The following is a 15,435-nucleotide window of genomic DNA, read 5'->3' on the forward strand; positions in this document are numbered from 1 at the left end:
CCTTCATACGTGCACAGCGTGATTTGAGATTTGGTCACGCGTTTTGCTTTAAATTGAAAGTTCAGATATGAAGGAATAGGTCACTCGCATTCTCACGAAACAAAAACCGTTGGAAATACCTAAATTTTCTCCGGGTTTTAAACTTAAAGGATTCCACCGTTACGTATTCCGACATGACGGTTGTAATAAATTTATTAATAATACCCAGGTGTAGATTGTGCAGATGCATATCAATCTTATCTTTGTCAATATAAACGGGTATCTTGGTCCTAACATTATCATGCTCAACGACGTATTGCATGTTGTCTTACATTGCGTAGCTTTCTATAACGCCAAAGTTTTAAATGTTATCAGTAACGAGTGTGGTGAGCTTGTATAACGATGACTTCCGTTAGTCTAAACTGCATTTGCAAATTTGCTGTTGAGTTTCAAACATCTTGAAATGAATTATCGATATCGCATCGATGAAAGTAACGGTGCTTTATTGTTCACACTGGCTTTGGACGAAATTTATTATTCGATTGCTTTGCTTGTTTGTAGTACTGGCACGGTACATATAGACAGCAGACTTTAGGTAGAAACGTTCGTTTGATTCACTGCACTGTTGACAAGCAGAGCGACTGATTAGGTGCTATTTTTCTTTTTATGGAATGGATTTCCAGTAAGACGAAAAAAAGCCACTAGCAAGAGAACTCAAGTAGAAGCAGAAGCACCAAAATGCCGATGTGTCTTTTCAGAGGTACCAAAGGGAATTGAATGACGATTTAAGCCGAGAAGAAGCGCTGGTACCCATTGGGAGATTTAAAAAAACATCGGAAGGTACAATTGGGAGATTCGACTATATTAAGTTTTGTTTGTCGCATTCCGATTGAGGATGAGTATACGTTGCAGTTATGGTTGCGGTCGGTCGTTACTGCGATCTAGAGCATAGTGAAAATCGAAGACTCAATAGATAGAAATATATTAGGCTTACAGGAGAAAAACCAGGACAAATTAAGCATTTTCCTCGACTTCCCAGGACACCAGGACAGTCAATGCAAAACCAGGACATGTCCTGGGAAACCAGGACGTATGGTCACCCTAGTAAAATAAAAGAACTTTGGCTAGACTCCTTTGTTTCAACTCTCCTCGGTTTCCCCTATACTTTAAAAATCATGTAAATACTCAGAATTTCACCACGTTAAAAGATCTTAATGTGATCTTTATGGACGTTTTTGATGAAGAAAGTTCCATTCGAGAATCATTGTTTCGAATAACCTTTAAAATGTGCCTAAAAACGTTTGAAAGTATAGTTTCCCCTGAGAAATAGATTGAATGACCATAAATGTTAAAGCACAGCTTGTAGCGATTCTTTAATGTCATCCATCACGAACAAGTTTGTCGAAGGATATAAAATTGTTCACCTAGATCGACGACTACAACAGAAATGAAACATACTACATCTGGTAGTGATGAAATAATTTTTCCGATCTCTAAGGCCCCTTAACACATATCAATTTTGTTTTGTAAATATTAGTATCAATTAGCGGAGTACTGTTAACGAAAAAAACAGTGATCGATTTCTGATAGGAGTATAAATACAAATACTCCACCACCCGTTCAGCTTTCTTCAATACACCATCACACTATAATGTTAAACATAACCATTCTCATAATACTAACTGCTCTCGGGATTGCGGAAGCTCAACCGGAAGCAGTTATTCAATCTGCTCGGCAATCTCCCTATTCGCCGTATTTTGATGCTGGTAGGGTAAGATAAAAATCCTCGCAAAAATATTATGATCCTAAAAGCTTTCTTATATACTTCCAGCTGTATACCCCCATGGGTGGGGCTGGCCGATCGCTGCTTTCGTCCTGATCGTGTTGAAAGCAGCACTTCTGTTCGGCGCCTATGTGGTTGCAGCTTTTTCCGAGTTTCGTTTGTTCCGAAAGCCCGGTGCCAGAAGCAGTGTGGAGTTTAGCCTTTGGACCAACGCAATGTTGGATTCGTTGAGTGTTGAGCCGCAGCAGGAATGTCGGAAACGGCTGCTATGTGAGGCGGAAGTATCGATCAGGAATAACGCTTTGCTACGAATCGTTGCCTATGCTGCGAGCGAGAAGACTCACCAGCTTTTGGATTGTGGAGAATTGGTATCTCGGAAACGTTGTTCGGTGACTATTGGTGACTTGATATTACGAAAAATTGGTTGGTTTGGGGACTAGTTTGCGAGCAGTGGATACAGAAGATGGTATTTTATAGTCGGTGGTGTGAGAGGTATCGAAAACAAAGATTCAGTTGATTTTCATGCAGCATCTTTGATTGTTACAAACTTGGTGTTACTAAAAAAATGCACCCAGGTGATAAATGTTTTGTCTGTCTGATTTAATTTGACACACGCCGGTGAGATACCAATGAAATATCTGTTTGTCTCGAAATTCTATATGAATTTTTTGATTGTGCCAACGAGAGTTTAGAAAAAAATATTTCCTTAATTGTTAATTATTATTAGATTTAATAAAAAAATAATTTCTTGAGTGGATAGATCGAATAAAGGGTGTTATGATCAAAAATTGGCCAAACAAGAATGTGTGTAAAAATTTTTTATTTAAAAACCAATTCATGTTTCTTTTGCATGTTCAATTCATACAGAATAAAGAAAAAAATATTTACTCAAGCTTTCTTTTTCGCGAATGCGATTCTCGAGCTGTTTTATTTTACACCTTGCATCAAGTTTTGCACAGCCTCCTTGGTCGCTTTCTTCGCCGCAGAACGCCAGTTTGCCTAGAACTGCATCTCGCTAACAACTAACAGCGCCTCTTGAGGTTCCCCTGGATATTGAGGTTCCGCCCAATATTTTTCTATTGCGCGGGCTCTGACGTGTTGGAAAGGTTCGTGGTCATGGGTTCCACCTGGGCTTCGTTCGTGGCATACCACTAATCCGGCCAAAATAGAACGGAACAAATGTGTTGTTTGAGGAAATGCAACAGACGTTTTCCAGGCACTCCTGCATATACATTTCTCGTTTGATGGTATCGGTTGCGATGTAAATGTTTCTCCTCAAGCCACAGGAACAGCTGTTTTGAAAATCTTTGTCACATTTCCACTTTCGGTCGACGTATAATATTCCTGTCCAGGAAGCTGACTGAAGTCTGCCTTGTCATTGGCTTTTTATTATGCTGATGACAGTTGAATTGACCAAATTCAGCAATTTTGCCAACTTTGCGTGCGACTAGTTCGGATTTTCTCGATGCGCTGTCAGTTGTCAAGTTGAAGTTGACCAAGTTTTGATCGCAACACCCTTTATATGTAAGTGATCAGTGCATTTGAAATATGCGCAACAGTAATTTCACAAAACAGGATTTGTTTGGCCAAAATACATCTTCTCAGAAATCTTCTCATCACTTTTTCGTTTACAACTGAATAAACATACTTTCTTACGAGGACGGGCATCGCGTAGTTGGTAAATCGATTGCCTTGTACACAGCTCACCTGGGTTCGATTCCCAACCCCGCACATAGGGTTAGAGATTTTTCTAAAGAGATTTTTCTAACCCAAAAAGAGATGAATGACCATAAGCTTAAAACCTCGTTAGCCTAAAAACAAAACATACTTTCTTCATTGGAACGTTAGGTAGGGTAAAGAGCCCATTTTGGCCCTATTAGGTAGGGTGAGTCACTATTTCATTAACTACTCGGCCTAAAATCGATCGAATGCGTATAAATTAGCGTCAACATCATTGTGTCATTCTTAAGAACCGATATAAAATTACCTGAAAACGGCGCAATTCTTGTATTTGAGCCTAACGAGAACTCAGTTAACCAACGGCTTCAAATGGGTAGAGTGAGTTGATATGGGACCATTAATAAATTACGTAACGCAAAAATTGCCAAAGTTGACTTTCCCTCCCCCATGTAACAAATTCCCTAGTATGTAGCTAATTCTTGAAAACTAAATCCTCAGTAAAACATGTTACGTAACGTTCTATATTACTCCCCCTTCCCCATATGTCACAACATGTCACATTTTGCTGTACCCCTACTCGGGTGAAGCCTATTTAAAGTTTCACAAAAAAATTTCTTCCTATAAAGAATATGAGAAATGTTTATCAACGATTCCCCAGAACGTTTACTCGGATTGATTGTCCATCTGGTTCGAACATATCACACCGGTCCAAAAGCGCTGCTTAGGATTTCTAAAAGGCGGTGTGCTTGGTCGAGTTAAATAATCATAAAACAAGTCCTGAATAATTAACTACCTCTTAAGTGATAGTTCTGCACTCCTTTCCTGAGCTAGCCTCATACTCAAGGTCAAAAGAGTCGACAACTAGCAGGATCAACATGCCCCCTCCATCTAAGCGAATTGGTTTATCCACTTGTAAGTAGGAGTACACGTCTACCATCCAGCCATGGAGCCAGCCGAACCAATGAGGCTGGACCATGCCAGTCGAAGGCCACAGGCCGCGCGCCATCCCGTACAGTTCATGGACTGTTTTAGTTGAAATTAGGTATATGTGTTCAGATTTCATTTCAGTTGTAGTAGGTAAGTACCTCATTTCCACTGTGTCGATATCTATAAAATTGCATTTTACCGCTGCACATCTCTTCAGGCATTTCGACACCGTCGGTCGATCGTCTCATAGAATCGGAATCTCTGTCATCGAATTCGCCATTTCATTCGGAACTCGTATATGAGCCGGAGCTTTACTGGCGCGAGTACAGACGATCTGAAGTGAAAAAGATATTATATATCACTTTATGTATTCCCTAGTCTTAGGGTAAAATGGGGTAAAATACACCCCTTGCTTATATGGGAAATTGATGAAAATTTCTAGCCGGAAGTCCGTCATAGCAAACATACAAAATCAAAGTTTGATAACCGTATACCAATAGCAGTCTGTGAAATGAGCAAAAACTGTAAATGCTGTTTTATTCCAGTACTATTATTACCGTTGATTATTATTCTGTCGTACTATGTGGGAAAAAATTATTAAATAATTCACTTTTTGCTAATCGAAAACAGAAAATTCGTTCTGAAACCTGATATTGTTTTTAACGTTTCGCGTTGCGCTCTTCAGCACATGACAGCCGTCGTGACCGCCATGTAGACATTAAGTCCAACAATGCAAACATTACTTATGATCGCATACAACCTAATAATTGCATAACCTATGGCACATTTTTGTGAAATCCCGACTGAAAACAAAACTACTTGGTTGTTCTACCCCTGTCCCTGCCAAGAAGCGTATTTTTTGCAGATGTTTGCAGTGAACGCTCGACCAGTCCAGACGAACCGCTCAACTGGAATAAAAAAGTAAGAAAATTATTGAAGAAAAATGTATTGTGCTGCATTTGAACGGTTTGGTTTCAAAAAATATTTCCAATAAAAAAAATTGTTGGCAAAAAATCGATGCTTGAGGTGTTCAAAATTTTAAACAAAAATTCATTGGAAGGAATCGAACATTTTAGATGGAAAATGTAGCGTTCAAGCACACGGGAATGTAGGGTTACGGTACCCTAATTCATCTTAGCACATCTATTCATCTCAACCATTTAAACACATTAGTTAGAGCAGTATCTGCTGTCTCTATTCAACGCATTAGCTTAAATGGTAGGATGAATAAGGGTGCGTTGAACTCGACTTTTTGCTCTGCTCAAGCGCGTGCATTTTATATTTTCCAAGCCAGATTTTTTATGGTACTGCTTCTTAGGAGTGAAGCAAAGCTGTTGACATCTATACAAGCGCAATCCGATCACTGTAAGCCTAGTTATCGTGGAAATAATGTGACATCCTGACTAATGAGATGAATAAGGGCGCGTCTGCCCAAAATACGAACAATTAAAAAAAAATGAAAATCTATTGAGCAATTTTTGAGATATCACGTTTTCACGGTCCTTTTCAAGACACTCTATTCCCAGTTAACCGCAACAACGTTGGAATAGGTAGAAACAAATCCATAGTGAATATTTTTTGTGGCGTGTGTTCTGCGCCTCGTGAGCGAATAGCTTTAACTTCATTCGTGGCTGAAACCAGCGCGTTGCGAAGGGCTGTACTTTGAAATCTAGTGCTCCGATTTGAATGAAATTTGAAAACACAGATATTTTCGAAAGAATATGCAACATTTTAATTTCGATTTTTTGAGCCTCGTCCCCTAAAAATAAAATCATCAATTTGGCTCGGGACAATGCAATGTTTGATGTGAAACTAGTCATCATCAGTTGTTAGTCTTCGCATGATTATTTCCTGCTAGTGCAATACTGGGCGCTCTTCTTCTATCAGCTGATGAGATTCTTTCATGTGCGTGACGTTTACGTTTGTTTTGATCGGCTGCAACAAGTAGAATGATTCGATTTAAAAATAATTCGTTGGCGTCCATGATCTAGATACGTAGTTAGAATCGATACTTACCTAACCGTTCAGGCTAAAGCCTTGTTGTCGGCTTTAGACGGCTTCTGCATACAGGAAATGTATGCAGAAGCCGTCTCCACTCCACTCGGTCCATTGCTGCTTGTCGCCAGCCTCGCAGTCTTCGAAGGGTCCGCAGGTCGTCCTCTATCTGGTCGATCCACCGTGTTCGCTGTGCACCCCGTCTTCTTGTTCGTGTAGGGTAGCTCTTAAGAACCATCTTCACCGGGTCGTCGTCCGACATTCTTACGACGTGTCCAGCCTACCGCAAACATCCTATTTTTGCGGCATGCGCGATGGATGGTTCTTCCAGCAGCTGATGCAACTCATGGTTCATTCGCCTGCGCCACGTTCCGTCTTCCATCTGCACGCCACCATAGACGCAACACCTTTCGTTCGAAAACTTCAAGAGCGCATTGGTCCTCCATGAGCATAGTCCAGGTCTCGTGGCCGTAGAGGACCACCGGTCTAGTCAGCGTGTTGTAGATAATCAACTTCGTGCGGCGGCGAATTTTGTTCGACCGGAGCGTCCTCCAGAGTCCAAAGTCGGCACGATTTCCCGCCAAGAATTTCTCTGCTGGTACCATTGTCGGCGGTGGGCCCAAATACACGAATTCGTCGACCATCTCGATTTCGTCACCGTCAATCCGATCTCGGGATGGCAGGTTCACATTGTCGTCTCTATAACCTCTTCCTCTCATGTATTTTGTCTTCGAAACTTTGATGGCAGGTCCAATCCTGCTGGCTTCGTCTTTCAGTCTGATGTACGTTTCCGACATCGCCTCAAAGTTAATGCCATTTTATCAATGTCGTCGGCGAAGCCAAGTAGCTGGAAGGACTTCCTGAAGATCGTGCCACTCGTGTCTATCCCCGCTCTCTTTATTACACCTTCTAACGCAACGTTGAACAGCAGGCACGATAGACCATCACCTTGCCTTAACCCTCTTCGAGATTCAAAGGGACTCGAGAGTTGCCCTGATACTCGAACAACGCACATCACCCGATCCATCGCCGCTTTGACTAATCGTGTTAGCTTATCCGGAAAACCGTACTCGTGCTTTATCTGCCATAGCTGATCTCGATCGATTGTGTCATACGCCGATTTGAAATCGATGAATAAATGATGTGTGGGCATGTTATATTAGCGGCACTTCTGCAGAACCTGCCGAATCGTGAATATTTGGTCCGTGGTGGCGCGGGAACCCATGAATCCCGCTTGGTAGTGCCCCACGAACTCCCTTGCAAATGGTGACCTTGTAAGCGGATCGCGATCACACTACGCGCGGTAGTTGCAGCAATCCAACTTGTCACCCTTTTTGTGGCGATTACCCAGTGCAGCTTTCTAGCCATAGTGTTTCACCGTCCTCTGCTGCTTCACCGTTGAGGTGCTCGTCATAGTACTGCTTCCATCTCTCAATCACCTCACACTCGTTCGTAAGAAGGTTGCCGTCTAAGTCCCTGCACATATCGGCTTGCGGAACGTAGCCTTTGCGCGAACTGTTCAGCTTCTCGTAGAACTTCTGTGTGTCATTTACGCGGTACAGTTGTTCCATCGCTTCGCTATCTCGTTCTTCCTGTTGGCGCTTCTTTCTCCGGAGGACCGAGGTTTGCCTGTTCCGTGCTTGTTTGTATCGCTCCGCATTCTGTCTCGTTCCGTGCTGCATTCTTCTACTCTGTTAGAATCGATGCATATGGAATAAAAGTCATTGCGTTTCGATTGTTTTTCGATGAGGTGAAATTTGGCACGCCTAGGAGATATATTTCTTACATACCTTTTTATATTTTAACAACGTAATTAGCAAGGAACTGGAAGACATGAAGTATTTTTAATATTAAGAGCCATAGTACTTAAGGAAGAGCAAGGATGTGAAGGCAGAAAGTTTCAAAAAACTTGATAGGCAAAGCTAGGCACAAATCCCCGACTATGTACGGGGAACGTGCCATTTGAGCCAATATATTCTGATTCCTGATTCCCTACGACTTGACTCTTCGTCTTCTACCGCAGGAGTCACGATATTTTAGCATTTTTATCGAGTGCGAATCGCCTGAGTCTACGGCATACCCGGACAAGCATAAAGTTTTTCGCGTTTTCCACCATAAACTGAATGGCTGGCATCCAAAAGGAAGTAACCCACATTTTTCCGAAATGGACTTTTTGCATTTTTTAATAGTTCGAAGTAATTCACATGTACTGTTGTTTTAGAAATTTGAAAATAATTTTTATGTTTTGTACTATTAGTGGTCAAAGTTGACCATGGAGGTAATCCTAGTAATAGCTGGTGTCCAAAAGAGGTTAATACCACGGTGTGTCTCACGGAAATTTGAGTTTTCTCGTTTATTTTTCGATGTTTTAAGTACAAGTAGCGTATCGATTCGCCATCTGTAAATTTTATGTTGTAGTTCACATATCGGTGAACTCAATATAAAACTGATATTAGTTGGAATGTGTTGTAGGTTGATGTTTCGGCCCAAGCAGTCGTTCCCGAAGGTGAGTGCCGCTCACATATTTGCTATTAATGGAAATTACTTATCGAATATATATTTCTTGCGCAAATGTATGCATTGTAAATTGACCGAGAACTATGAGATTAAGCAAAAATCGGCACATTGTGGTCGGAAAATGAATAAGTGGTATCAATTATTATGTATCTTTATAGAGCTATGGTGTCTTCGGAAAACTATCTATGTGGCACCTAGCGCTTTATTTGGTTGCATTACATTAGTTCGAAATTCAGTCGCAAGGGCGGCTGAAGTTGCAAACTTTTAATATCTCTTCTGCGACTGATACTCCCGAACAAGCTCACAGAGCAAGAGACCGTGGATACTGTGATCTCCGGGTCGGCTTGCTACTGGGTAATCGGAGGGGCTTCGCGGAACAAGGTGGTGCACAAAACTATTGTCTTTCTAGGATGTTTCACGGTTCAAAAGGAAAAGCTAATTTAAAATGAAATAGGGAAATTTATTTAAGACAAAATGAGCAAACTAGGTGTGGGTGTGTGTGGTGTGGTTTATGGGGCTATTGTACGGGTTCAATATGGGTAAGATTCCGTTGCGGTACGTACCGGTGCTGCTACGTTGCACGTGGTGTTCGATGCTGGCGAGCGCTCGCTGAAGATTCCGGACGATGCTCGCTGTTCGTTGGGTTCGCTGTTGGGGCTGGTGGCACTGCTATGGCGTTCCAATACCCGTGGCTCGCGATGACGCCAGCGGATTGTGATGGCGGATGGGTGGCGTGGCGGGAAGGGAACTGTACGGCGTCTTCCTTCTTTGGCTCGATCGATGGGCCACGGACGATACCGTATTGTCTTCACCGAGAAGGGCCCTCCTTTACGCTTAGGGCACACTGCCCGAGGGTTCACAGGGCTCTGTGGCACCTGTAGGCTAACTCCTTGACAGTTAGACTTCGGCAGATTCCTCTGCCTAGGCCGAAACGTGTGCAGTGAGGAATTCAATCGGTTATAAAAAAAGGTCCTGAATGGACTGCTGAATAGATTTTAACTAGTCTCACACTTTTTAATGTTCTTCAACTCACTTCTTAATCACACGAACGCCGCGGTACTAATCACCAATGGCGGGTTCCTTCGATTTCCTCTTCCCTTACTACCGCCACCCATAATTTCCACCTTCCTTCTAGGCGTAACCTATCACCACCCCCTTCAGGGGTGTATTATCTCTCCGTATAACACTTTCGACCCTTTCCAGCCCAATGTTTTTATATACAATTATCTGTGTTGTGTATTTGTCCCTACTATTTACATTTTATATTTTATTTATTTATTTATTTTAATACTAACCCTACTAACATTAACATTAAGAAACACAACAGTTTAAAAAAATACAAAAATGCACATAAAAATCATCGGGACTTGTAACGACGGTTACACTTTGTAGGTCCTGTACTTTTCGAGATAGAACATGTTTTGGGTAAAAATTTAACTTGCAGATTATATGTTAAAAAAATGCGCCATATTTCAAAACTTTTAGGACCTACTAAGTTAGTATCTTTAGAAGATATTCTTATAATTTACAACTTTGTTTAAGACTTTATATTTCTATATCGATCTATTAAAACGTTGATAACAGCGCTGCCATAGCGATTGAACTCCGAATTAATATGAAATGATCAAATAAAGTGCTGCCAAAGTACCATAACTCGAAAACGAAAAATAAGGAAAGGATGTGAGATTGTGGGTTACCCTCTTTTGGACGCCAGCCATTATAGTTGATCAACAATTAAATGTGTATCGTTTAAAAAAAGTAAAAAAAAAATAATATGTTTGGATCATGGAGAACCTTTTGATAAAAAAGTTTTCGTAACAACAACTTTAACCATATTTTTATAATTCGCACGATTTGCGGAACAATTTTGTTAGTAAATATGAATGTAAATATCATTTCAAATGAAAATGCTCATAACTAAAAAGTTCAATAATATAATGATTTATGAGATATTTAATTTTTTGTTTTAGCAAGAAAAATTATTTTGTTTTATTACGATATTTTCATAAGTTTTTCGTTTTTTCAAGACGAACAATAGGTTTTTCAAAATGCTCAAAAAATTTCCTGCAATTTTACCTTTAACAACCTTTGGAAAACTACATGAACACAACCAAAATATGAATAAACAATAGGGTCCAGAGCTTAAAAAAATTGACAGCCCTTCGATAACTTGAATGGAAACGAAATTCAATTCATACCCGCTGCGATGAATGAAATTTTTGGTTCTTTTCTCTCGTCATTCGTTCTACCGGCGCAGCGCATTCGAGCTCGGACATGTTCGGTTTCAGAAGCAAACTGAATGTATATGCTAGCTCTGAGAGGGATTATTAATCAAAAGTGCACCAGATATAGATTACACAGTTCACTTATGCTCGAAAATGTAGAAGATGCCAACTTCTGTCTTCGAACCGTCCACTTAATAACAAATTAATGCTTTAGTTAGTGAAGACATTTATATTTCCATTCGATTCTGTATGGAATTTCAGTCAGTTGGAAAGGTAATGAATGCGGTAGGCGGAGAATCTGATTAATGTTTCAGTAAATACAAGCAGAAATAGGTAACTGATTTTGAAATTTCCCAGCACTGATAGGGTCTAATCAATATAAACTATATAGTTGAATCATATTTTAATTTTTTCATGTAGCTCTTAAATTGTTCACAATATCGCCTTGTTAATAAAACGTAATAAAACAAAAAAAAATCGTTTTTTAAACAAACTTTAAAATATTTGAGAGAACCACATTTTCAAAATTTTTCGTCATGTGCATTTTAATTTGAAATAGTATTTACAATCATATTCAACAAGAAAGTTGTATTTCTGGCCGCAAATTGTATGAATTATAAAAATATGTTAATAGTTGTTAAGAAAACTTTTTTATTGAGAGCTTTTCCATGATCCAAACACACCTAAAAGTTTTGTTCACATCTTTAAAATGAACACATTTACATGTTGATAGTTTATGACGGAGGAACGCAAATAAAGTTTAAAAGGGGAATAATTTCACGAATTAATTGTTTTTGTTGGAACAATATTCCAAATATCTTGATAACTATCACATTTTGGAAGATTTTTGATAAATTCATTTTAATTTAAAATGACATGACAATCATATAAAAAATTCCTCTAGTCAGTACAGTCAGGATAAAAGTTTTGAAAAACTTTATTACACACTTTTTTTTAAATATTGCCAGAAATTGTGATATATTAGAAAACAAGACATTGATTAATAATAGTTTTGGTATATTTTATTGTACTGTAAAAGTCCTTAACCTTTAGTTAATAAATATTTTTCTTCCAGTCTAACTTATTCTACATTCGATTACTTCGAATTCCTATGCGTGAACAACCGTCTTCGTTTGTAAGCATACTTTTTCCGTGGGATATTTGTAGCAATCGTCGTCGTCGTAGTCGCTTCAGTCGTTTCTCCTTCTAAACTGTTTTCTTCAGTAGTAGCTTCCCCGACTGTATCAATTGTTTCGTTATTCGTCGCCTCCTGCAACGAATCATCATAATCCAGCAGAGGATCGGTTTGTCCCGCCATTACATTGAAGGTAATCGAGGGACCACCCATTTTGCACTTGCTGTAGAGTTTCGAACACTCGTCAAAACTGTTCGCTTTTTTATCACCGACCGATCGATACCGTTGAAAGATGTCCCTTCCAAACAGGCGCATCGCAAAACTCAGCATTGGATCGCGTCGCGCGCGAACGTCGACCTCGCAAACGAACCGCTTCCGGCAATCTTTCGAGTGTACACCGAGGAAACTGAATCCCAGATCGGTCACCATATCTGTCCAGTACAGCTGAGAGTCGGTGTAATTGGTCGATCGTTTCATTCTGGCGGGGTACTCATTTTCGCCAGCGACTCGATCCCACGGATGGTGCTGGTGAGGATTAAAATCGTTGAAGATCGGTGGTGGTGATTCGCGGATGATGATCGGTGCGCAGCCTTGTCCTTTCCTACCGAAGCTTTTGAAGAAGGCCCAGATAACGAATATGCCAAGAAGGATGGATCCTTTCACGATCGCAAGAACAAATATGGCGATGCCCCAGCCCCAGCCCCAACCCCAACCATAGGGCCACCCTGTCGGAGAAAACAAGTTCGGTTAGTCGATTCTGTGACCTATCATTTACTTTAGAGTTTACATCTGCCTGGTATGTTTGGTACAATAGCTTGACGAGCTTCGGCTTGAATGGTAGGTTTACTTTCGGCGAGTTGCACTGCCGTCTCCGCTATCACTACGTTTGCCACTATTGATGTGAGCACTAGTGCTCCTACTATCCGGTTAATCATCACGAAACACTCACTCCAGCGGGCGTTAATCTACTAAATCGAGCGGAAGTCAATAACAAAGCTATTTATACGCATTATACATTTTCAAAGTGTTCAATTTATTAGTATGCTAATTGAAGCTAATGAATTGTATCACTTGATGCGGTGAGCGCTATATAATCTTAAATGTGAAGAAATTTCGCTTTTAGTTAAAGTTCAGTAGTCTATGAGTATGATCGGTGCGCTGCGAGTAAAAGTTCTACGATGGCCATTAGTTCTAGTTCTATACTGCGTGGTAAGCGTTTGTTCCAGTGAAAATGAAGAAGAAAATGACTCGAGAGCGCTTGAAGCAGAAAGTGCTCGGTTGAATCCTGTTTACTATGCGCAGATGTGTAAGTAATTGGATGAACGGTTACTGCCAGTATAACACAATCAACATCATTTTTAATGGTTGTGACTTCTAACAGTGGTTTTGTTTATACATGGTTCTGGTAGTTGCCCTACTATGTTTATATCAAGTTAATTGTATTTTATATACAAATTATAACCCAAAAGAAACAATCAGTAATTTACTACTGCTCTTTTTCAGGGTATCGTACATGGCAATTTCCAGTCATAATGCTCATCAAAGGGCTAGTCAGCGCGGCAGTTTTGTTCTTCAGTTTCGCTACCACCGCGATTCAAGGAATGCAGGGCTTCAAAACCGAATCGGATGTTAATCATGGACCGACGGTGATCGATGGGACTATCGAAAGCTATGGGTAATCTGATCTGTACTATGTTTACTGACGCAGCCTTACCATCGTTGTGTTTATTTACAGGACTCCCCCTCATCATAAGTGGTTTGGAAACTGGGGTTGGGGATGAATAGAATCGTACTTTAAGATAGCCTAATTGAAAGACTGAGATTTTTAAAATAATATTTATTTGAAGTAAATTAATAAATTATTATGTGAAGCTTGCGAATCGTTTCATTCTTTTTTTTAGGGTTTCAGGAGACAACGGACAGTTAGTAGAAGGTACATTCTTAGAATGAAACACGTAAGAACAAATCTGCTGGTTAATTAACTGTACTTATTTCCGAAACATTTACATTTTATCACATACAACATATCCCGAGCAACGACGGCGCCGGTGGTTGAGTGGTAAGCGTGATCGCCACTAATTCCAGCTGGTCTAGGTTTAATCCCAACCGAGGTCGTTGAGATTCTGAGGTGAAAAAAATCTGTGGACAGGTCTTCCTTCGGAAGAGAAGTGAAGTCGATGGTCCCCGAGCCCTGAGTTGATGGATCGTTATCTAGTCCAGATAGTGGAGTCACCTCCCTGGCGTCGGTAATGTAGAAGTACAATCCAACTTTTATACTTACTAACAAATATCCTCCTCCCGTGGTACTTGTTGAGTGCGCAGTAGTATATACGGCCTCTAGCAAAAGCAAGTATCGGATTAACGTTCCTTACCTTTTCTTCTGTGATCTACGTTCGAGCCTGGCCGGTGCCGGTATTGATCAATAAATACTTTAGGACTACCAGGAGATGCACAAGATGCTTCGCTACTCCCAAGCATAATTATCTACTACTTCAGCTAGTCAAGATCGACAACGGAGTATCAGCTAGGGATGGTCACACAAACTCAAGCTCACAAAAAATAAATCAGAATGAGTGTGCTTTTTAACCGTTATGTGTCCGACACGGTACCCGGGTACCTTTTTAGGTTTCAATTAATGAAATGTTTTATTCATAGCTGGAAATTGAAATCTTGCGACATCATAGAACTTTACTAAGTCATGCTTTTGGGTTAATAATATTGTTGATGTAGTAAGGGAGGGGGAGTGAGGAGGGGCTCCCGATTTTTTTTACTACTTAACAGTCCGACGAGGGTATCCGGGTACCCACAAAACTGAAATGTCAATAACTAAGGTAATTTCCAACCGATTTTGATACTTTTAGGTGTTTTGGATTCAGGAACTCATCCACTTTTGGACTTGGTAAAAATAAATCGGGTTACTTCAATCCGGATTTCCGGAAGCAGGTTCCAGTGCTGGGATACTATTTGTGAACTTCAATGGAATACTGACAATATGGGTATCAAAATTCTTGGAATTGCCTCAGTATGGGGCCATGCATAAATGACGTAGCATTTTGGGGGTAGGGAGGGTATACCAAAGTGTGACGAGGGGGAGGGTAGGGTCAGAAGTTGTGCGACATAGCATTAAGTTTAAAACCCATTGTTTAGAGAAAACAATTTAATGATCATCCATTCCCAAGAGAAATAAATTTAAA

The 15,435-nt window shown here is 40.3% G+C and overlaps 3 protein-coding genes across 4 annotated transcripts; 2 read left to right on the plus strand and 1 right to left on the minus strand.

Annotated features, from left to right (window-relative positions):
• The first annotated feature begins 1,388 nt into the window (after positions 1–1,388).
• Positions 1,389–2,443, plus strand: LOC131692400 (uncharacterized). Of its 2 annotated transcripts, none has more exons than XM_058979419.1 (2): positions 1,389–1,745; positions 1,811–2,443. In XM_058979419.1, exons 1-2 carry the CDS (start codon positions 1,631–1,633, stop codon positions 2,200–2,202), a joined length of 507 nt encoding a protein of 168 aa, XP_058835402.1. In that variant the 5' UTR covers positions 1,389–1,630; the 3' UTR covers positions 2,203–2,443. The 2 variants fall into 2 exon arrangements, 1 of the variants encoding a protein (XP_058835402.1); XR_009305976.1 differs by having other exon boundaries at positions 1,613–1,750; positions 1,811–1,944.
• A 9,740-nt stretch (positions 2,444–12,183) lies between these two features.
• Positions 12,184–13,206, minus strand: LOC131692663 (uncharacterized). The gene is made up of 2 exons (XM_058979828.1): positions 13,029–13,206; positions 12,184–12,966 (listed from the first exon to the last, which is right to left on the minus strand). The coding sequence occupies exons 1-2, from the start codon at positions 13,174–13,176 to the stop codon at positions 12,203–12,205; spliced, it is 912 nt and encodes a 303-aa protein (XP_058835811.1). The 5' UTR covers positions 13,177–13,206; the 3' UTR covers positions 12,184–12,202.
• A 175-nt stretch (positions 13,207–13,381) lies between these two features.
• Positions 13,382–14,088, plus strand: LOC131692664 (uncharacterized). Its single transcript, XM_058979829.1, has 3 exons — positions 13,382–13,547; positions 13,745–13,916; positions 13,977–14,088. The coding sequence occupies exons 1-3, from the start codon at positions 13,382–13,384 to the stop codon at positions 14,020–14,022; spliced, it is 384 nt and encodes a 127-aa protein (XP_058835812.1). The 3' UTR covers positions 14,023–14,088.
• The last annotated feature ends 1,347 nt before the right edge of the window (positions 14,089–15,435 follow it).

Source organism: Topomyia yanbarensis, chromosome 3 (assembly GCF_030247195.1).
Source record: "Topomyia yanbarensis strain Yona2022 chromosome 3, ASM3024719v1, whole genome shotgun sequence".
Lineage (NCBI taxonomy): Eukaryota > Metazoa > Arthropoda > Insecta > Diptera > Culicidae > Topomyia > Topomyia yanbarensis.